Source organism: Chelonia mydas, chromosome 10 (genome assembly GCF_015237465.2).
Source record: "Chelonia mydas isolate rCheMyd1 chromosome 10, rCheMyd1.pri.v2, whole genome shotgun sequence".
Classification (NCBI taxonomy): domain Eukaryota; kingdom Metazoa; phylum Chordata; order Testudines; family Cheloniidae; genus Chelonia; species Chelonia mydas.
Genome location: NC_051250.2, coordinates 28125907 through 28148384, shown reverse-complemented (window position 1 = coordinate 28148384; position 22478 = coordinate 28125907). Strand labels below are relative to the sequence as shown.

Below are 22478 nucleotides of genomic sequence, written 5' to 3'. Positions count from 1 at the left end.
GGCGCAGAAACTTGCCAGTGTAGACCGACCCTTAGATTCAGATGGTTTAATATCCCTTTCCTGATATCTGGCACTTGTTAGCTGAGTTCCTTATTCTTTTCCTTGAATAATAGCTTGTCTCCCTCTGTTTGACTTCCATATTCCTGGCAAAATATGCTAGTTTGAAGTGCTTTCCCATCATGCAGTTGAAGAGTATTTTGATTCTATGGAAGTACAAGCAATACGTTCTCTCTGTAATAAAACTGCTAGCTTGATTAAAAACAGTTATTTTTACCAAGAAACAACTAATTACATTGATAGCACATTAACAGAATATGTAACTTAAGTAGAAATGCAACAATAAATCAAGCAAAGTAATTATATAAATTGAAGCATCTTTTTGAAAAGTGAGATAACAAGTTGTCTGAAAAGTGTTATTTATTTCATGCCAAGCTAATATTGTAAGAGCAAACAGTAGGGCAAGTGAAGTGCATCAAAATATTAATTATACAGGTTCATCTTGCGGCTTATAATAAATGTTCATTTACTGCCTCTCTTCCAGGGAATTGCTGAAATAAGTTAACAGCATAACATTTTGAATTATTCAAAGGTATCTGAATTACTGCAGGTGGGGCTAAGTGACACCCAGGAAATGCTTTGATATGTAAACAATGCAGAAATGGTTTATGAAATCTCCTGCATGGTTTTAGAATTTTAAAAAGGTTTCTTATTGCACCTGTGCTAAGATTGCTTGAATCATGCCTTTATAAGTACATTTCTGAACTCCAAACCATTGTATAAGAAGATTGAAAAAATGTTTTTATCTCTGTTGTGGTTTTATGGTATAGATTTTGCTTTTCTAAAATGGAAAAGTCATATATTTTTAACCTTCTTGTAAGATTCTCTGATCATTCTATTAGGTTTCCAAAACATGTTAGCAGATAAACATGGGAATTGCCATGCTGAATCAGACTAATTGTTTATCCAGCCAAATATCTTTATCTTTCCATAAACAGGTGACACAATGTCATTTTAAGACCTTTCAGCCAGATTAGACTAAGCCAGCTTCCTCAAAAATGGTCCTATATTTCCATCGGGGGGGGGGCAAAGAAGAGTGGCAGGGTATTCAGTATGTGGAATGCAAGGGCGTACACAGGAATAAAAATGCCTCTTTTGGAGGGGCACTTTCTGCATCTCCTGCAGCCGGAGGAGCTGGCTCTCCCCCTCCCCTGGATCTCTCCCCACAGCCCCAGGGCCAGAATAGCTGTCATCTCCTGCCCCAGCTCAGGATTGGAGGAAATCACTCTCCTGGCTCCAGAAGAGTTCTGTGCCCCCACTGAATGGGAGGGTCATGCCCCTGCTTGCCCCCCATTGCACATGCCTCTGAAGGAATGCAAAACATTGAATATTTTTAATTGGTTATTTAAGTAGGACTTTTCCAAATGACGCTCTCTAAGAATGACCTAATTCAAATCTGATTGGGCCAAGCTGTATGTTTCCAAGGTAGGACTTGCACCTAATTTCTCCAAAGACATTGGGAGGTGGCACTGCAAGGCTGAGTAAGTGAAGTTCCCAAACTGAAATAATCAATGGTAAGGCTGAGAGGCCTTTCCTTTCAGGTCAACAAGCCATCTGATGGAAGACTAACATTCCAAAATCTCCAAGACCTTTGCCTTCAGGAGTGGAAGTCATGATGTCCTCACCCTGCACCCCCAAAAAGTCCATTAGTGAGAGCACTGTCCCAGTCGGCCGTTTGGCTCCCTGATTGCAGTTCCAGCACCTACCGTATGAAAGTCCAGAAGACTGAGAGAGTTGAGGAGTTTGTGAACCCCCTCTCAGCTTCAGTATATTATCTTTTCCTTTTTTTTAAAAGGATTTGAAAGTGTGGCAGTGTTCATACATGTGTGGAAACTCACCAGTAAAGCCCAGACAAAAAGGTACCATAAAAACAAAGTTCCCCAGATTTAAACAACCCTTGCTATCATCTCATAAATTTACTCTATACAGCATGTTTTGTGTCTAAAAATCCTGAGAGATCTGAGGTTATCCTTTGTAAATTCTGATAAATTATAGTTGTCAAACGTCTGCTTATCAATAGAGCTCCAGACCTGTTTGCCAGCTTCTTTAGTGGATGTCTTCCTTTAAATCCACTTCAATTTCTAGTTCTACTCCCAACCCCCCTTTAAGGTTGTGCTATCTGCCTTATGTCTTCACTGCAAAAAAGGTGTGTTTTTACATTCAGATAAGTAACTTGATGTACCTCTCTTGGTGTAAAAGCTTAGTGAAGGGACGGCACGGATCATTTTGAGCTTGATGTAGATAGTTAAAATTATCCCTTTACCGCCATATGGGGTTTATGTCAACTAGCTATGTCTCTCCCGTTGGCTGTCTCGATGTAAAAAATAAGCCCCAAACAATTTTTTTCCATTGAATATATAGCAGTAGTTTCCCGTTATGTAAAATGAGGATTATAGAGTAGGGTTTTCAGAATAACTCAATGTCAATATAAGTCTTTTCCTGTTGAAGTCAGTGGTAGAACTCCAATACTTTTCAGTGGCGGCAGAGTTGGGCCAACATAATGTCCACATCACAGTAAGGGAAATCGTTATCATTTGTGAAAAACTTGGTGATTCTCATAGAAATGGCAGCAGGCAGATTGATAGTGTTACAGTGGTGGGAACAGCCGAGTGCTTCCATTCTAACATCCCATTTTCTGACACCTGTTGGCTTTCTGTCCAGCTGCCTTTGCCCCGCCCCAATTGAGAGTGTACAAAAAGACAAGAGACGTCAGTACATGCATATATGGGAAAACTTTTCAAGGCTATATTTTTGAGTTGAAACTGTTGCCCCTTGTTTTCTTTCCTTATACCTGTAATATAAAATTATGTTGTTCACAGATTGCTTTAGAAAAGTGAGCCTTAGAAAAAGACCATCTTCATTGCCAAACAGGGCAATATCTTTCTTTAGTTATTCAGGATATAACAGACAAAAACTGTAGCAGAGCTCAAATTCTTAAAACAGTTCTAAAAACGCATCCTTTCCAGAATTGCTCTCCCCAATGATTTCCAACTAGAGTACCTGAATAATCGTTACTGCCAAAATTATTATTGTTCTAACACACTCTTGAGTACTAAGAGCTCTAGAAATAAGCAGCCTTCTTAAAAGTAATGTATACCATTGAAATGTATACCATGTAATGTATACCATGAAAGGTGCTCTGCTATGCTTTGGTTTCCAGACCTTAGTGTAATTAACCAATGGTTCTGGGGAGCATGGACTTGCTAAGGCATAAGATACTAAACATCTTGTAATGGAGGAGTAGTAAGAACATCAGAAGTAGATGCTGACCGTATATAGTGATACGAGTTAATTGATCAGGAGCTGCAAGATGCTGTGTAAATGCCACAATTTCCAGATGAGCTTCCACATGTGAGCCAAACTATGCTGAGTAAAACAGAAGGTTAATGTGGCAAGAAGAAGATGAAGCAAATGCAAAATGGACAAAGATCACATGGGAACTGCAAGCTGGAACTTTGTGATGGAAAGAAAAAAATACATAATCCGGAACTATCAAAGGATAATGGTATTTGCCATTGTTGGTGACAGAGTACTGGAATAGCTGGACCACTGATCTCATCCAGTACAGCAGTTCTTATGATCCTATATTGTGTGTCAAAGTTTTTATGCCTTTTTGATAGACTTGGGTTTGATGGCTGACGTGGTAGATATATACCATAAACTGACTTTTTTTTTAAAAAATGGGCCACATTTTCTGCTGGCATAACTCTCCATTGCTTACATTTGCAACCAATTGAGTTATGCCAGCAGAGCATTTGCCCTCTGACAATAAGGTGCACGTATTCTCTGTGTATGTCATATCCCAATTAGCAAAGTAATCTTGTGCTATTTATTTTCTGACTGCTATTGTTTCCCTCTATAGATGGACCAGTATTGCTGGAGGGGAGGAAAGGAATCCAGATTCCCTTTGTAGTTGAAAAGAGTTTAAAATGAGCCCTGCATTGGAGGTTTGTATGCTGGGCTTGTCACATGGTTGATGCTGTGTTATTATTTAGCTTTTGCCTTGGAGTATTTGGCCTGCAGTTTCAGTTTCAATATTGTTTGAATCTTAAGTGTCAGGTTCAAATGAACTGGTGAGAGATTTGCATCAACCAGCAGATTCCTGTTCCAGCCCGAAAAGCCTTTGAGCTCACTCTTTATTGATAAGAGGTCTTATTTCACAAGTGTCAATTACTGGTGTGAAGCTACTGATGCTGTGAGTTACGGTGAAGGTGCTATTACCCACAGTTTGTCTAGTTCGTTATATGCTGAGGGAGCGTTAATGGGTGGAGAAAAAAATGTCTGGACCTGGTTGTTCAGGAGTGCACAGGAAACCTCTGAAAACAATGAAAATTTGTACATTTTGGGCATGGGCATAGTTAGGGCTACTAAGAATTAGAATTAGAAAGTCATTTTTGCGCTTGAACTGCCCATTGAGACCACGTGATTTTTTCCTATTAACTGGCGCAGTCCTGGGCAAATGTTATTTATGAGCCGTTTTATGGCTATAGGCTTGTGGAAAGTTTGACATTTGCTTTTGTGTTTTACGATAATTATTTTAATAGAAAATGAGAATATAAAATGTAATGTTGTTTCCTCATGTATGCATTAGAACAGCCTTCCTCTCCCTACTTTTTTATGGTGGGGCTCCTGTTTCATTAAAAAAATATATAATTAGCTTCATATAATGGAGTTCTCACCGTGTTCTAAACAACATATGTATCCACATAGGTATTTAATCCATATTCCTCTCCTCCACATGTTGTGATTGGGGTTTGAGTATATTGATAAGTGAAATAACTAAATATTTCTCCCCAAGTTTGGCTGTTCCTAAAGTTTCCCTGCAGGACCTCATTTGTCCCAGCCCCTAGTTTCCTTCTGCCTCAAAGAGAGCTTCTAATCTCCCTTATATCCTGGTTGGAGTTAACAAAAAGCACCTATCATAGTGACTGGGCAGTAATAACCCAGCGTCTTCACACAATATTCAAGCACATGACACCAGAATCATTCAACACAATAACTCTACATCCCTGTGGGCAAAGTATTGAAGTCTTCCTGTTAACTGAAACAAATGCCAATATTATCTGTACTCCCTTAAGATTTTCTTGCCTTAAGAACAACTCCAGGTATAACAACAGGTAGGTCCTTCTTTGTGGCAAATTTGATTTTTACTGGACGAGGATCTAATCCTTACTACTTTTGCGGTTTGCCAACAGCTAATCTCTGGTGATTCATTATATATTTTATCAGTTCTCCAAATTAGAGCATATGCAATTCTGTTAGAAATATGTCTTGTTTATAATTACAAACAATAAAAATGTTTTGGTTCAGAAACGATTCTTTCCTCATCCCCCATCTAGTGCTGTGAGGTGATGCCAGTTTAGAAAAAAACTCAGAATGTGGTTTTATGGACTCGATTTATGGATCTATTGTTGCAGTGCAATATAGGAGGTAAATGACGTGTACGCTTTAAGTTAAAAAATATAGTGCAGTGTTGCCACGTAAAATCTTCAGAGTTTTACGTTTTCACTAATTGCCAATGCTTTGGCTTTGTTGTGTACTGTAGACAGAGAATATGGTGTTAATAAACAATACTGACAAAGAGTAATTGTAAAGATTTTAATGGCAGCCTCAGTAGAAACATTACCATTTTACATGAAAAACTTTATTAAAGTCAAGTTGAAAGTTCATGTCAGTGACTTGAGTCCATGGTATCTTGTATGAAAAAGAAAAATACAGGGTTAAGGAAGCAGTTTACAAACAAGGCATCACTGATGCCAGCTTACCATCCTCCATTTATTGCATGTAGAGCACTGAAAATTTGTACAATGGAAAATTGGTTTTATTTCTTGTTTCATGCATAATGCCTAATTCTAAGTGTGAAGATTTGTCACCGCACTGCCTCTCAATGTTTTCATATAAGTGCTGTAATGAATGGTATGGTAAGTGTGCGGTTTATATATGGATACATGCTAGTTTTGTCTAAAGACACTGTAGAAAAATGGCAGACTCAGGGAATAGCTGGTTCCAATCCTGTGAGACAATGAGCACCTTGCAGGATCAGGCCCTTAATGAAGAGCAGGGAATGACTGCCTTTAGTATGTTTTCAAATCAGAAATTTGTAAGACTCTTGCATGTGTTCTGTGTGTGACTGTAAAGAAAGCTGTTATGCAGCCCAGTCATGATATGCTTATGATTAAAGCATTCTAGTTTCTGTAGTCCCTATTAAAATGAAACTCTTTGTTACAGATGGATCAAGAAGGGTGCTTCTTTAATTTTACTACATAATATCTAGCTCTAATTTTACCAGAGAGATTAGCTGCTTTGAAGTGAGTATTTAGGAAGTACCTAAAGTAGGGTGACCATATTTCCCAAAGGGAAAATGGGACACCATGTTGGGCTGGCCTGAGCCACCCTCCCTGCGCGGGAGGGCAGGCAGGGCTTAGGCGAGCAGCGACACGCATACTAGATAGGGTGACCATATTTCCTCGTGGCTGGGCCTCGCATCGCTACTCACTCAAGCCCTACCTCCCTTCCCTGCATGGGGCTTTCATTACTGCTTGCCCCCTTCCCTCGCACGTTCCTCTGCACCCCACTTTTTTTTGACAAAATTGGGCATTTGTCCTGTTTGCTCAAGACAGCTAATCAAGTTGCGAAGAGCAAATGGGACAAATGATCACTTTTGCCAAAAAAGTCAGGACAACCGGGACAAGGCTTAAAAAGGGGACTGTCCTGGCCAAAACGGGACGTATGGTCATCGTAACTTAAAGGTTTGGTGGGACAGTGAGAGAAGCTCTCATTGCTGGCATTGCAGTGTTGGAGAGCAGCTCCGTACTGTGCTGTTTGCCTCCTTTACTGCTTCGGTATTGACTCCCATGCAGGGGTAGTTATCAAGAGCCTCAGAAACATTGGGTTTTATTGAGCAAAATACTTAAACTAGCAGTTGGTGGTTGTATGTTTCCTGTAATTAAAACAATAATAATCCTCCTGAAAGAGGTAGCTGATTTTAGGTGGGAATGAAGGTATTCGCCATCATGATCACAGTCATACTTCGTGACCCAGACCTTGTCCAGATGTCTCTCCAGAGAACATTAGTGTCAACAAGATTCTTGGGGCATGTCTACACTGCAGTTGGAGGTGTGATTGCAGCACATGTAGAGATATCAAGCTAGGTTTATGTCAGCTACCACAAGTATCAGTGGCAGCGATACAGCAGCAGGCTGGGAGTTAGTAGCATTCCCAATCTTTGGGCAGCTTCAGACACCTTCCATAAACAAAACAACCAACTAATTAACCAACCAAACAAACAAAAACCAGACAGATGTAACCTTCTTTCCCCCAAATGTGACATTTCCTCCTAAAACTACATTCTTCAGATGAAAGTAATGTTCAGTTCAGGACGAGTGATTGATGAGAAGTATGATGTAACAACAGTGGTCACCATTAAAAAGGAAGAATTTTCCAACAGTTATGGGCACACAGTGGTATCTGTGCTACTACAATATTACCCATACTTTAATAGATCTTTGGTAACTTGGGCAAGTGCTGACTTTTTGAATACTTCTGCTGAAAGCTTGCAAGCATTGGGTGCTTTATTCATTGACGTGTGTTTTTGTGTGTGCACAAGCACATTATTACTGTGGTAAATATACATTTTTGCTGTTAGTGATGGATAATTATAGTTATAACTCGAGTTTTTTTCAAAATTCCTTAACCCAAATTTGGAGTATAGTGCTGACATTTGAGCTCCTTAAGGCAAGATTGAGTTTCACCCGTGTAGAGGATATGTCTTGGGGCGAGAGGGTGAGGGGTGTATGCAATTTTTAAAAAGATTTTTAGGTTTAAAAAATAGTTAAATCTTTCTCTTCTGAGAAACAGTAAGTAATTTGTACAAAATGGACTAAACTTCAGTTCCAGTGCACAAGGTAACTTAATCCTTTGTATAGAAGCTTTGCTCTGTGTGCACTTGTATAGAACTTACAATGATAATTATATCCATTGTGATCTAATGCTAAACATTCTTGCACATGAAGATAACTGTAACAAACCTTTGCTGGTAGTTTTAGTATTTCCCTGTTGTTACATTTTTAAAAAGATGAGGCCAGTGTGAATTCCCACTCTGCTACTAAACCTTTTTTAGGTTGAAATGAATACTGATAAGGAGATTATCTTTCTGAAGAAAATGTGTCAACATTTTATACTGCAGTTCTCTGTATCTCTAACAATCGAATACCATTTTTATTCTTAAGCTTCTTTTCCATCAGGTAATAAGGTATTTTGATTATTAACATTTTTAAATTTTAAAAAGTGAGAGCTAGAGATCTCTCAGTAGTATAGTATGCTGTGGTTAAATAGAAGAGGCTGTTGGCTCTAAAATTTTATTTCTTATGGAGCAAGTGTTGAATTATGAAGCAGAAAAATAAAATGTTCTTGGCGGTATAAATAAAACAGTAATCAAAGGAAGTATATCAGAGGTTTTTTTTTATTTCCTTCTCACAGTCCAGTTTATGCCTTTGTGTATTGTTGGGACATTAATCTTGATAATAGAAATGGAAAGCTGCATTTCACTGAAAAATGGATTTGAAGTAAAACTCTGATAAATGAACAAAACCGCACACTATATCTAAACCACATACTATCTCAAACTTTTTGATTGTTTTGTAATATTTTTCAGTTTGTTAATTGTGCATGTATAGTAATATCATATGCTAACATGTGAGTGATTAAAAAAAAATAAGTTGTGATCCGGCAAATATGTAAGCAGTTGCATAAATTTACTCATGTGAGTAGTCCCATTTGAATTCAGTGGGGATTTTCAGGAGAGTAAAATTACTCACATGCTTAAATATGTCCAACATTGTAGAATCAGGACCGTAATCTCATTCCTCATGTCTGCAGGATGCTTGGGGATGTGGTGAGGGTGATATTCTTGGCTCAAGGAGGATGTGGAAGATGAAGTGATTTTGTTAGTACATATATGGATCAAGAAGTATATTTAGAGGATTTCAGAGTCTAATTCTGTCCTTCTGACTGAAGGATAGTACTGCACTGCAGGACTCTTTATGGGAAGAAATGGGATCTTTTTGTTGAAAGGCTATACTGTATACAAAATAATGCTTTTCACTAGGGCTGTCGCTTAATCAGTTAACTCACGTGATTAACTAAAAAATATTAATTGTGATTAAAAAAAATAATCATGGTTAATCGCACTGTTAATAGAATGCCAATTGAAATTTATTAAATATTTTGGATGTTTTTTGTATATTTTCAAATATATTTATTTCAATTACAACATAGAATATAAAGTGTACAGTGCTCACTTTATATTTTACTTTTATTACAAATATTTGCACTTTAAAAATTATAAAAGAAATAGTATTTTTCAATTCACCTCATACAAGTGCTGTAGTGCATTCTTACAAATGTAGATTACAAATTCCTACAACTTACAAATGTAGATTTTTTGTTACATAACTGCACTCAAAAACAAAACAATGTAAAACTTTAGAGCTTACAAATCCACTCAGTCCTACTTCTTGTTCAGCCAATTGCTAAGACAAACAATTTTCTTTACATTTATGGGAGATAATGCTGCCCACTTCTTATTTACAACGTCACCTGAAAGTGAGAACAGGCGTTCACATGGCCCTTTTGTAGCCGGCATTGCAAGGTATTTACGTGCCTGATATTCTAAACATTTGCATGCCCCTTCATGCTTCGGCCACCATTCCAGAGGACATGCTTCCATGCTGATGATGCTCGTTAAAAAAATAATGTGTTAATGAAATTTGTGGCCTTGGGAGGAGAACTGTCTGTCTCCTGCTCTGTTTTATTCGCATTGTACCATATATTTCATGTTATAGCAATCTCAGATGATGACCCAGCACATGTTATTTGTTTTGAGAACACTTTCACTCTAGATTTGACAAAATGCAAGGAAGGTACCAATGTGAGATTTCTAAAGATAGCTACAGCACTCGACCCAAGATTTAAGAATCTGAAGTGCCTTCCAAAATCTGAGAGGGATGACGTTTGGAACATGCTTTCAGAAGTCTTAAAAGAGCAACACTCCAATGCGCAAACTACAGAACCCAAACCACGAAAAAAGAAAATCAACTGTCTGCTGGTGGCATCTGACCCAAATGATGAAAATGAATATGTGGCTGTCCATACTGATTTGGATCATTATCGAGCAGAACGCATCATCAGCATGGAGACGTGTCCTGTTGAATGGTGATTGAAGCGTGAAGGGACATATGAATCTTTAGCGTATCTGGCACGTAAATATTTCGTGACGCTAGCTACAACTGTGCCATGCAAATGACTGTTCTGACTTTTAGGGGACATTGTAAATAAGAAGTGGGCAGCATTATCTCCTGCAAATGTGAACACACTTGTTTGTTCGAGCAATTGGCTGAACAAGAAGTAGGACTGTGTGGACTTGTAGGCTTTACAGTTTTACATTGTTTTGTTTTTGAATACAAGTTATTTTTGTACGTAATTCTACATTTGTAAGTTCAACTTTCATGATAAAGAGGTTGCATTACAATACTTGAAAATTGAAAAACACCATTTCTTTTATCTTTTTTATAGTGCAAATATTTGTAACCAAAAATAAAGTGAGCACGATACACTTTGTATGCTGTGTGGTAACTGAAATCAATATATTTGAAAATGTAGGAAACATCCAATAAATAAATGAATGGTATTCTATTATTCTTTAACAGCATGATTAATCGTGATTAATTTTTTTAATCACTTGACAACCCTACTTTTCACCCTTATTCTTGTGATCCGAGGACACTACAAAGCTTTTTTATCCCCATTATACAGATGGGAAATTGCAGCTCAGAGATCTTTAGGTTTTTATCAGTTGCTCATCACTATGATATCTAAAAGCTGCACAAAATTATGGCGCACAAGCACAGAGAAAATAAAGGTATGTTTTTCTCTCAGAATTTGTCAGGGTCGGGAGGACAATTTAAATATAAGTGGTTTGCCTAAGGTCATACAGCAAGTCAGCAGCAGAATCAAGAAAATTCTGAGGGCCATGACTGCCAGTCCCATTGTCTAACCACTGGACAATTCTGCCTCACCCATAAATATGAGCCTCCTGATCAGAAGATTCTAACATGATGAGCAAACCTATTGGGAGAAGACTAAAACTAGAGCCTAATCTTACAAGTAAGAGCTATGAGCAAGAGCACCTTTTTTCAGTTTCAGATGCATTTAGAGAAGGTCTTGCTTAGATTCCTGGGTCTTTCTTGGACCCTATTCTCCCTTTACTATCGGAGCCCCTATTATTCCTCCACATCCAGCTCATTTACTTCCTGTTTGTTCCCAGGTCCTCTAATCCATCATCACATGCTTTTGGAGATCAGTGGTGGTGCTGACAGGTGTAGCAGCAATTCTGCTGGGACTCACTGATGGACTTTACAAATTGAATGTTTCAGTTAATACCTGAATGAAAGAAAAACCATAAGCCCAGAACTCAGTATGCACTGGGCCCCATTTCACATTTGAAACAAAAGCTTACTTTTCCCAACTGAATGTGCAATCCTTCAAGCTTCACAGAAAATTGCTTCTGAAAGATATTAACCCTCTACCTTCTTGGCTGCTCTACTGCCCTTTCCCTTTTACAGAAGGGTTCTTTTTTTTTTAAATACTTCCTATATGTTTGGTTTCTGCTTTTCTCAGTTCTCCTGAGTCCAATTTGTATTCACTGATTCATTCTTTCCTAGATTTTTCTGCTTTTGAGAATTGCCCTGTAATGGGGAGAGGAGATTGGAGGGTTTGTTGGCCTAGTGGGTGGAGCACCTGGCTTCCTTCTCCTGCTTTTATGGTTGAGGAGCTTCGGTCTTTAAGGTGACAGGGTGGAGAGGGAGACCCAGGCCTCCCACTACACTAGGTCCCAGACCAGGGCCCTGTGTAAGTCACCCCTGAGTATGGAACCTCCCAGTGGGGAGTCAATGTTCGCTGCCCTGGGCTACTTCCTACTATTGCCCCTTTAGTTTGGGTCATGGCCCCTATGGTTCAAGTTCCTGTGGTGGCTTGTCTCTTAATAGTGCCCCCTCATGGACCCTGGGTGGTAACTTGCTGCACTCCCAGGTTACTCTGGGTGGGGCAGCCCTAAGTCTGATCTCCATGCTTCAGTCACCCGGTTGATACTTTAAATTTATGGTATAATTTTAATGATGAAGAAATGTATCTTGAAATTTTGACTCAACGTTTCATTCTATATCTGCTAACTATAATAAAATACACCAGTGCACTCTGTAAGCATCCAGTTATCTGCACTGTGTTCGAACAGAATTTTTCATGTTCCTGTTACACTTATTTCCTTTGCCCTGATGTTCTAAGGATTTCCTTTTAGTACATATGAACATCTCCTTTTGACAGACAGTGAAAATTAAAAGATATGGCTAGGCACAGGAAACTGGAACCCAAATATGCCCCCTGGGTTTTCATTTACAGTTAGGAGCTACAGACACAATTACTGCTGACAGAAATTCAGAGGCCAGTGGCAGAGTGCATGTGGCAGTAAACTCATGCCAGGCAGTAATTGGGAAGATTATTTTTAATCAGAGCATATCCTACAGCCCAAACATTAGAAATTGCTTGTAAGGCTGACAGGAAATTAAACTGAGGCCAAACAAAAAGCCTCAAAATAGGAGTAATATTGTTAGGAGTGTAATGATGGGAAAGCTCACTGCTTGCTGTGTTTGGCTGCTCTCTAAAGGGTATGACTTTTAACTTACAGCAACAGACAACATTGTCTAATTGCATTTTAGAAGTGAACTAAAATTAAAACCAGACTCAACCGTTTATATCTGCGCTTAGGAGAAGATGCAAAGCACCAGATGTGTGAGCCAGTGTTAGTATTTGTGCTTCTCGTATTCATTTCTGTTTTTACTCTGGCCTTTTTATAGTTCCTAAGGGAACCACTTAAGTTGCCAAAATAATGCAAGGTCATGAAATTTCAAGGTGCTGGTGATTATGTACCAAGCTTTAAATGACCTAGACGGACTCTTGCTGCAGTACGATCTGTGCTTGTGTGGAATGCCTAAGGCAACTGCCCCAAGGGAGCTGAGGCCAGGGCAGCCTCAGTAGTATGTCCTTACCTCTTGACATCCTCAGAAATTCACCACAGCCCAGAAGTTGCCCCATTGCAAAAATGCTTTAAAGCTTGTCTATTTGGCCAAACGTTTCTTTACGCACTGGCTGGTTTCTTCTATCATCTAGTAGTTTATGCTGAATGTCCTCCCTGCTTTCCCTTTTAAGGTGTTACGGCTGGGGGCTATGAGGAAAAGTTGCAGATTATGAATTTCTTATACGTGGGAAGTGGTTGGGGGTGGGTTGCCACTATTTAAGCCATGTACAATGCTCCCAGATACTGCAATGCTGGGTCCAATCCAGTTTCCCATAATTATAATGCTTGTGTTCCTGAATGGTGGGAATTGCAAATCAAGACATTCTGCTTATTGTTTTGTCCCCAGATATGGTTCCTGATGCAATGAAAAATAAAACACAAAACCAAATGCCAGTATATTTTGAGTTTCCTCAAATACTGCTCTTTTCATCTTCATAGAAGTTCCTAATAAGTTTGGGGGTGTGGTTTGATATATCCCTACAGACAAATAATGTGACCTGGCTTCATGATACATGCTGATTACTTTTTTGTGCAAAGACTCACAGCCAGATGCTGCTAGAAAATAGATTTGTTCACAAAATAAAAGCATGCTCCTTGATGTAATTCATGCTACTAAACGGAGCAATTATGTGACTAAGAGGTGGCTTACTTGTGGTTACATGAAATACTGAATAATTGAATGGTAAATAAAGCATAGTTTACAAATTATACATTTATATCTTTGTTCATTTGAGATCTTGAAATGCACAATGTAATTATATGTGATAGGTTATTCATGCAATATTACCAAAGCACCTGGATAATTTTCTGTGGTAGCCTTGAAAAATTGCATGAGGTGGTCACTAGCTAGATTGTATTATGCAGATCAGCTATGCTTGTTGTTTCAAAATAGTATTCAATTTCCATGTCACCGTGGATGGAGAGCTGTCCTTGCAGACTCTTTGGGTGCTTCTCTCTGCATTGTGACCAACTCCATGGCCAGGGAGAACTTCAGTTTTGAGCAGCATAATTAGTAGAGATCAATGGAAACACTGCCTCCTCCATGTGGCTCTCATACTTTCCCACAAGTATGCCATGTCTCTTCCATGTCCTCTTGGAAAACAAGACTGAGGATCTCTTATAGTGCACTGCCTTTAGATCAGCAAACTTTTGAGGAATTCTCTGTTTCCCTACGGTGTGGGTAGCATATGGTGAGGTATGTTTAGCTACGATCAGTATAATGTAACTATTTTAACACGGGTGTGTGGTTACAAGAATGTTAAGAGGAAGAACATAGGATGGAAGGATACCCCTAGACAAGGATTACAGAATTCTCATCTTAAAAACAAACAAACAAAAACAGGGAAACTCTGTCTGAAAGGAATAATGTTTATGGGAAGCTATGCACTGCATTCACTTATGGTATTTTGAATGGTTTGGGGAATGAACAATCTTTACGTTTGATTTCACATACAAAGTATTTGTGTGATATATAGATTTGCTATAGATTCAAATGCATATAGTGCTTGTGTTTGTGTGATTTTAGAGAGCACATAATACAGATTGCATATGGAAATGAAAACTATATATAGGGATGCACTTTTGTCATGAAAAGCATGGCTGAGCATGTTATAACTGCTGGAATACAATGAATGATTCAGTAAAATATTAACTGCCACCACATTCCCATCAATAAAAAGGTGGCATGGGATAGACTGTCACCCTATTTTAATGTATAGCTATGTATAAGCAAGGAACACTTCAGTTGTCGTCTGATCCAGAGCTTTGTTCTTCTCTTTATTTATATTCATTTTTCTTTCACAAAAATTCTTGAGTTGTACAACTGAAAAAGTATAGAAAAAGTTAATTGTAATTTTAAAATGTTTACATGAAGAAAATATATATATGTTATAAAATTACACCAGGAAATTGAACTATCACAATGTTTGAGTTATAGCTATGTGATTATGTACAGTAACTACACAGAGTAGATAAAATCGTAAAGGTAACTTAGAATGCAGGCTTTAAATAAGTTTCAAAGCATGTCTGCCATGCCCCTCCCCCCCCCACTCCCCCTAACCCAAATCCCTTTTATAATCACAATAAAACACTTGTCAGGCATTGTTAGGTCGTAATCATAGTTCTGTCTTGTCCTTTGCAGTACGCTAAAGGAAGCAGTTACAACACAACAGTGCACACACTGCCTTTCCTTATTGCTCACATGAAAAAGTACCGAAGTTCAAATTATGTGTTATTGATTTTGTTCTTTTATTGTGAATTTTAAAATTGTTTTAAGATTATACAGCCTTTTTGCTTATACGGCTTCATTATCAAATAGCAGAGAGAAATAAATAAATGTAATATAAAATGTACTTTGTGCATTAAATTACACTCCCCTCCCTCCCTCATTTTCCTAGAAAATAAATATGTGCTTTTAAAATATTTTTGGATCAAAGAAACCATTTTGTGGTTGTGCAGTCCTTAAGATTATTGAGCTATTTTGAAAGACAATGTAAAAAAAGGGGAGAGGGTTAAAAAAACACACAAAATCTCAAACTAATTTCTTCTTCCCAATAAATATATTTTGTTTTTCTTAGGAAATCACACAGAAGCCCCATGCAAGTGGTGCCTTCAGTTTTCATGAGCGAAGCCTTCTTTCTGTAAGTACCACTGTTTGTTTTGTTTTTCTCCCTGTACTTATATTGTTTAGGCTGTAGAGCAGGATTGAGATTTCAGGTCTGTAATCATAAAGAATCAGAAAAGGCTTTGGTCTTCACATTTTGTTCTAGCTAATAGCGCATCTTGAGACATGCAGAACAGAAGTACAAGGCATAGAGTGGAGTGCAATCCATAACAAACAGTGGAACCATGTGCAACTGACTTATTTAATCAATTATTTTTCCCATGCCTGGCCACAGGTTAAAACAATATATATTCTCTCTTTTATTTTCATTTCACACATTAAGGTTATGTCACTGTATCTTATTTTTTCTACCTTTGGATGATACTTCAAAAACATAAAGAAATGCTTTTGTGTATACATTAGTCAGTTCAGCCACTTTTTCCCCTTAAGACATCTAGGACCAATTCCTTTTTACTTTTGTTGTACAAGTGTTCATATAATGCAAATATGAGGAATTAAGCCCCCCTGGCTTTTAGGGCATATGTAAAAGTGTTCTGGTGTTAATTATTTTTTACTTTTTCCTGACCTAAAAATTAACTGTAATAATTCGGCACAAGCACGGTGATTCTCTCTTCTAAATCATTATTTTCATGTTTAGGATTCTTTTTTTCACTTGAAATATCTTGTTTTATCTTGAACATAGATGCTAATTGTGCTTAGTGAACCATGTCTGTTGAGGATTTGTTTTACGAGAAAGGAATTTATTATACCACACTAGTAAATAATAAATACTAATAAGTAATAGAAAAAGGAATTTTTGGAAATGAGTCAAGGTAGATCTTTTGATTTCTTTTATAATGTGATATCTCTTTTCTTTTTTGCAATTATTTTAGTGTATCCTCTCCTACTTAAAAAATAATCCCACAACTTGGTGTCTTCGTCATGTGTAATGAATGTTAAATGTTATTAAGATGCTGCAGAAGCAGCTCCATATTGAAGGCTGCAAGAGCCACTGTCTGGAAGAAAGGCAGGAGGCAACGGATGTGGTTTTATTAGGTTGCATAATGCAGGTCACTGTATCCTCAGGCATTTCCAGCAGCAGGGCTCCTGTCAGACATCTCCCTTCCCACCCTGGTCCCAGCCAGCCCGTTGCTGGGACCCTGCTGCGTTGCCCTCCCCTTGTATAAGGGGCACTGAAAAGGAGTGGGGTGTTGGCTCCCTATTGTTAGAAGTCCTGTGCCCCCCTGCCCTCAGCTTCCCTAAGGGATGTTTACCTCTGAATGCTCTTCCAGTCCTTCTTGTCTAATCACTGTATTCTTTCCATAATGAATATCTCTGTTGGATAGACATCTGCCACAATTTTTAGTTACTGAATTGTGACATGTTAACCTAATCTGGCTGCCTACCTCACTGTGGGGGAGGCAAAAAAACCCACCCCGCCTTGGTTAGTCTGGTGGTGAGGGAAAAATCCCTTGCCAGCTCCCAAGGAAAAAAAGTGGCTAGCATAATGCTCACAGTGGATCATGAAGAAACTTGGTTCTATTTTGATTCCATGTGTGGAGGACGGGTGTTGCTAGTGCAATCCTAGTGAGAGAGGACTTTTCCAGAACTGCCTATGGTATAAGTACCACGTGCCTCCCGTCACCTGGAAGATCAGTGCCTTCCCCATCTCCCCAGGTCCAGCTGCTTCCAGTTCCACCTTGCTCTCTCCAGGTAAACCCTATCCTTCCTCCCTCCTCCTCTTCTCCAATTGCAGAGTAAGCCCTTATGGCGGGGAAGAAGCCCTTTTCTTCCAGACCGCTGGACAAGGATACACTGCATATGGTTCTGGGGAACACATTCTGAATTGAGCTGAATTAACAGAAAACAAGTAAGCAGTTTTGCCCTCAATTGGTGTGTGTAGTTCCCCTTAAGTAAAGAGGAGTTACACTTGTGCACTGAAAGGAGAACAGACCAAATTCTTCTTTAGCTTTCAGATATATCGGTATTAGTAGCTGAGTGGCTCTACTAAATTTTATGTCATTCAGGGGATTAGGCATACAGCCCTTTTTAGTAATAAAAGGCATTTCATTCCTAATTCCCTTGTGCACCACATGGAAAATCTTCCCCATAATGTCTTTGAAGTCGTATTTCAATATTTCAGGAAAGCTGAATAACTTAGTGGATGAAGCAACGGCTGCTCATCTTGAGGCCAGGTTTGAATCAATTTAGTAGTTCTAAATGTGCTTGTTACTTTTAGCTTTTTGTCTGTCATGAACAGTCATTTCTATCACACAACAGTCCAACAGCTCTGAGCTGGATTTGACACTATTGACAGTTTCTGCTAGAAAAATTCTAGTACAAATGCAAGAAGGAGGCTGAAGTTTCTAACCTATGGGAGACAGTGGTCCCAGAGATAATTAGCGGAATGTTGTGAGGAAGCTGACATTAATTTGTCCATGGATATAATATGTCAATATTTACAAATGCAGTTTTAGAAAAAAAATACTAATCCCCCTTCAACATGCTAACAGAGATTTATAGTGTACAACAAAAAAGAATAAAGAAAACTCAGTTGGAATTTTGGGAATGTTTAATGAAGCCAAATCTCTGTGATCAGAATGGTATTATTTTCCCTTGTGAGCATAATCTCACCAGCACAATGAATATCAATCAATTACTTGGGCTAAGGGGTCTTTTTTTTTTTATTGAGCTGAGACCAAAGTCCAGCATGTTGCCTGGTAACAGACTATGTAGATGAGTTGGCTCCTAAATACACCATATGGCTGGGCGTTATGCCCTATTCACCCGTGACATGGTATACACATGTAGTACATTACTGATTATAAAATGGTTTGTCCTGTTCCATTATTTAGAATAGGATCTTAAACTATCAATACGAATGAAGCTCAGAGTTACTCACAAGAATAGAGTTGTCTGTAATGACATTAATTTTTGCTTGAAGGATCAAAAGAATGGGCATAATGCTACCAGTAGAGCTTGTGTTGCATATTTTTGAAGCAATTTATTCATTTTACCTTAATATTTTCTATGGATAGTTATTATGAAGTATTTTTGTCTACTTCAATTTTACAGACAAATATAAATTACAGAGTTCAAATGTAGTAAAATCCCCATTTTTAAGTCCTAATTCTGCAATGCAGTCACACAGCAGATTAATGTAGGTGATAACATATGGTAATATCTAGGTTCTGGAACTTCTGTTAGTATTACAATAGTACCTAGAGTTTCCAGAAAAAACATGGACCCCATTGAACATGGTGCTACCAAGGATGGTAAGAGACAGTTCCAAAGAGATGACAAACTAGACAGACATGACAGACAAAGGAAGTACTATTATCTCTATTATACAAAAGAGGAAACTAAAGCATAGACAAATTTATAGTGACTTGCCCAAGGTCACAGAGGAAGTCTGTAGCAGGGCTGGATATAGAGTTGCAGTCCAGTGCTTTAACTCCAAGAACATCCTTTCTCTTCTCTTTGTCTTAAGCTGAAATTCGCTCAAGTGTTGGAAGTCCACAAAAGCTCCTCCACATCAATTTAAGATCCCCATTAACACTTTCTAGGGAACTCAGGGACAGTTAAGACATGCCGGGATGTTTATATGCTCAATATGCACAAGCAGCTGAGGGCTCTATTGACTGGATCCTCATAGGTCACTCATTAGAGAAGGTGAGTGGTGCAATGTACAATGGCTGTAATCCTTCATGTAAATGAAGGGGAAGAGCAATTACTACTCTCACAACTCTCAATGTGGGAATATCAATAGGCAGGGAGGGATTATATGCTGCTGCTACTGCATCATCTTGATTTCAGGTTGGAAGGGTAAAGTTTTGCCCCTATACCCTTCACTCACCTAAAGCGAATTATTCTTATGCAAGTGACATAAACTTAAGAAAGAAATTTCAACAAAGGCACTGTGGAACAAATCTCTGTTATCATTCCAGTAAATACTATAGAAACTAGGGGGATGAGGGAGTCTGTCTAGTTACTTTTCTAGGTTTTTACAGCATTGAAACACAACACTAAAATTATATTCCCTGTCTATAAAATGATTAGAGATGTTTTCAAAGAGATAAGACCAATGTACTTCCCTTTATCAGGTTTTCTGCATCTCCAGAACGCATTGTGCTGTGGTACATGGTTTTGCCAACCATATTGCAGTAAATGGCTTTATTGGTGTGTTATCAAATTTACAGTACTTTGTGTAGACATTTTTTACGTACTAGAGAGCACGTATCCCTGCATGTGCATTTCTGATCCCCACTATATTAAGGTACATAATATAAAATCCATCAAAATGTGTCGGAGCAGTTTCCCAAAGGAAGCACTCGTGCACTGGATCCTGTGCTGGATCTCATTGTCAATTTTTGCATTTTGAGAAAGCTGGCTACTGAGGTAGCAGAAGTGCTCAACTGTTTTGGTGTCCTTCCGTAGGTCCTTCTGTGACCTACAGAAGGACACCAAGATCCAGGTCTATAAGACAATTGTTATTCCGACACTCCTTTATGGATCCAAAATCTGGGTGACCTAGAGACAGCACCTCAAGATTCTGGAGAGGTACCACCAATGATGTCTACGGAATATCCTTCGTATCAAGTGCGAAGATCGCCACACTAATGTCAACATCCTCGGTGAAGCCAGTGTCACCAGCATTGAAGCAATGATGCTCACACACCAACTCTGCTGGGCTGGATATTGTGTGCAGATGCCAGACTCTCACCTCCCAAAACAAGCCTTTTACTCTCGGCTAACCCATGATCAGAGATCCCGTGGTGGTCAGAGGAAACACTACAAAGTCACACTGAAAGCGTATTTCAAGATAACTGATGTGGACATCACAACCTGGGAGGAGCAAGCCACCAACCGATGTCAGTAGCACCACATCCTCCATCAGGCTGTGGCCAGCTTCGAGGAGAAGCCTCTTGCTTCAAAGCTGGAAAGAGAAAGGAAGAACTTTCTCCCAGCAGGCAGCTGATCCGCCAGGAAATGTCTGTACCTACTGGGGGCAGATCTCTGGTTCCAGGATCAGACTCCTGAGTCATCTCAGGACCCATGTGTAAATCTGTTGTAGAGCTCATCCTCAAATTAATGGTCTATCATTGAATTAAAAGCAAAGTAAGTTGATTCAGATCATTTGCCTCCTGAGTGCTCCTTGTGGCTGGAGGTCATGCTACAGGCAACCTTCCTCAGTTCTCCCCTCAAGGAGCTTCTTAAACTCCACACATCCCATTTTTCCCCCGATTCATAACAGGCTTTTTTGAGATCTGGGTTTATTTGGATAAAATAAATGCAAGAGTAAAATTTAAAGTTCCAAAACAAAATCCATTGTTGGGTCACTCCCAGACCTTTACTGCCTGTAGTCTCAGTTCCATATCCCAAGCCTCTCTGCTGCAGTCTCTGATCACGCTTCTCCCAGGCCTTGCTGCCTGGGACCTTTTGTGCTTCAGGAAGCCACTCATAGGCCATACCTGGCTGGAGTCTTTGTCCCAGGAGTCTCGGCTAGAGCCTGCTCACTCCTAGTAGTTTCTTATCTCTCTGAGCATCCCCTGTTACTGTAGCCACCCATTGCCCTTTATAGAGAATAATGTGATTGAGCCTACATGTGCCTAATTGATTTAGAAACCTAAATCTCATTTTCAAAAAGGATTAAGGCATTTGGGAGTCTAAAGCCCATTGACAGTCAATGGAATTTAGATGTCTAAGTGTCTAAATCCCTTTAGAAATGAGTTAAGCTTCTAAATCAGTTAGGCATTGCAATGCTGAGCGCTTAAGTCTAATTTCTAGAGGTGACCTAGGCATGTATTAATCTAAGTCCCACTGAGTTTCAGTGAGACCTACACTCCTAAGTACTGAAGAAATTAAATGGTTTGACCAGTGTCACAGAGGGAATGTGTGACAGAGCTGGGAATTGAATCCACATCTTTGGAGTCCAAAACCATTGCTTTAGCGACAAGGCCAAACTTTCTCTCATGTTTCTCTCTTTAAACAAAATAATAATTATTATTATTTATTTTGGCTGTTAACAAATGAAAACCAATATAGAATTTCACACACACTGCTGGCTGGTAACACATTGAACAGTAAATGTCATCAGTAAAGTACTAGCAGCAGAGCTCAAAGCTAGCTGAAGCTTAATTGTCCTCAAGCTGATCTCTTCTCATCTTTAACGGGTCATGACTTGGGGTAGGGGTGAATGTTTCCCTTAGCAAAGATACAGTATTGTTTTTCAGGCACTGTATAACTTTTACTAATAGTTTATGAAAGTAAATGTCTTACTCTAAAACTAGTAGGACCCGCTACCATTATTCATGATGGACGTAGAAATCCAATTAATTTAAATGTTTTGTTTGCCTTAATTAATAACAATTTGGAACAGGTCAGTGTGTAGTCAAGCCTGTGTTCTATGCACATTGTGGATTTCCTGCACATCCTACAAGCAATCAGTAAGCACAATGCCCTTTGGAAATTTATAGCAATCCCATAAGACACGCCATAATTTATATAATTGACTTTACTTTATGCTTACGAAGCATGTGGGACAGTGGAGGTAAAAAGTTAAGTGGGATGACAGTTTGCAAACACACATTCAGAGATGGTTGGATGGAAAACAGTTAGGAAATAACAATTTATATTAATATGAGATACAGAATGTTTCATTTCATACAATGTATATAACACCCTAACTGG

General features: G+C 38.8%; 1 protein-coding gene across 20 annotated transcripts in view; it reads left to right on the top strand.

Moving 5' to 3' along the window:
- RBFOX1 (RNA binding fox-1 homolog 1) overlaps window positions 1-22478 on the top strand; it is a 2389987-nt gene that overhangs the window by 1127381 nt on the left and 1240128 nt on the right. For all 20 annotated transcript variants that reach the window (XM_037911685.2, XM_037911680.2, XM_037911681.2 and 17 more), the window contains one exon: window positions 15763-15825. In XM_037911685.2, coding sequence (XP_037767613.1) covers window positions 15763-15825 — 63 coding nt within the window. The remainder of the gene's footprint in view (window positions 1-15762; window positions 15826-22478) is intronic.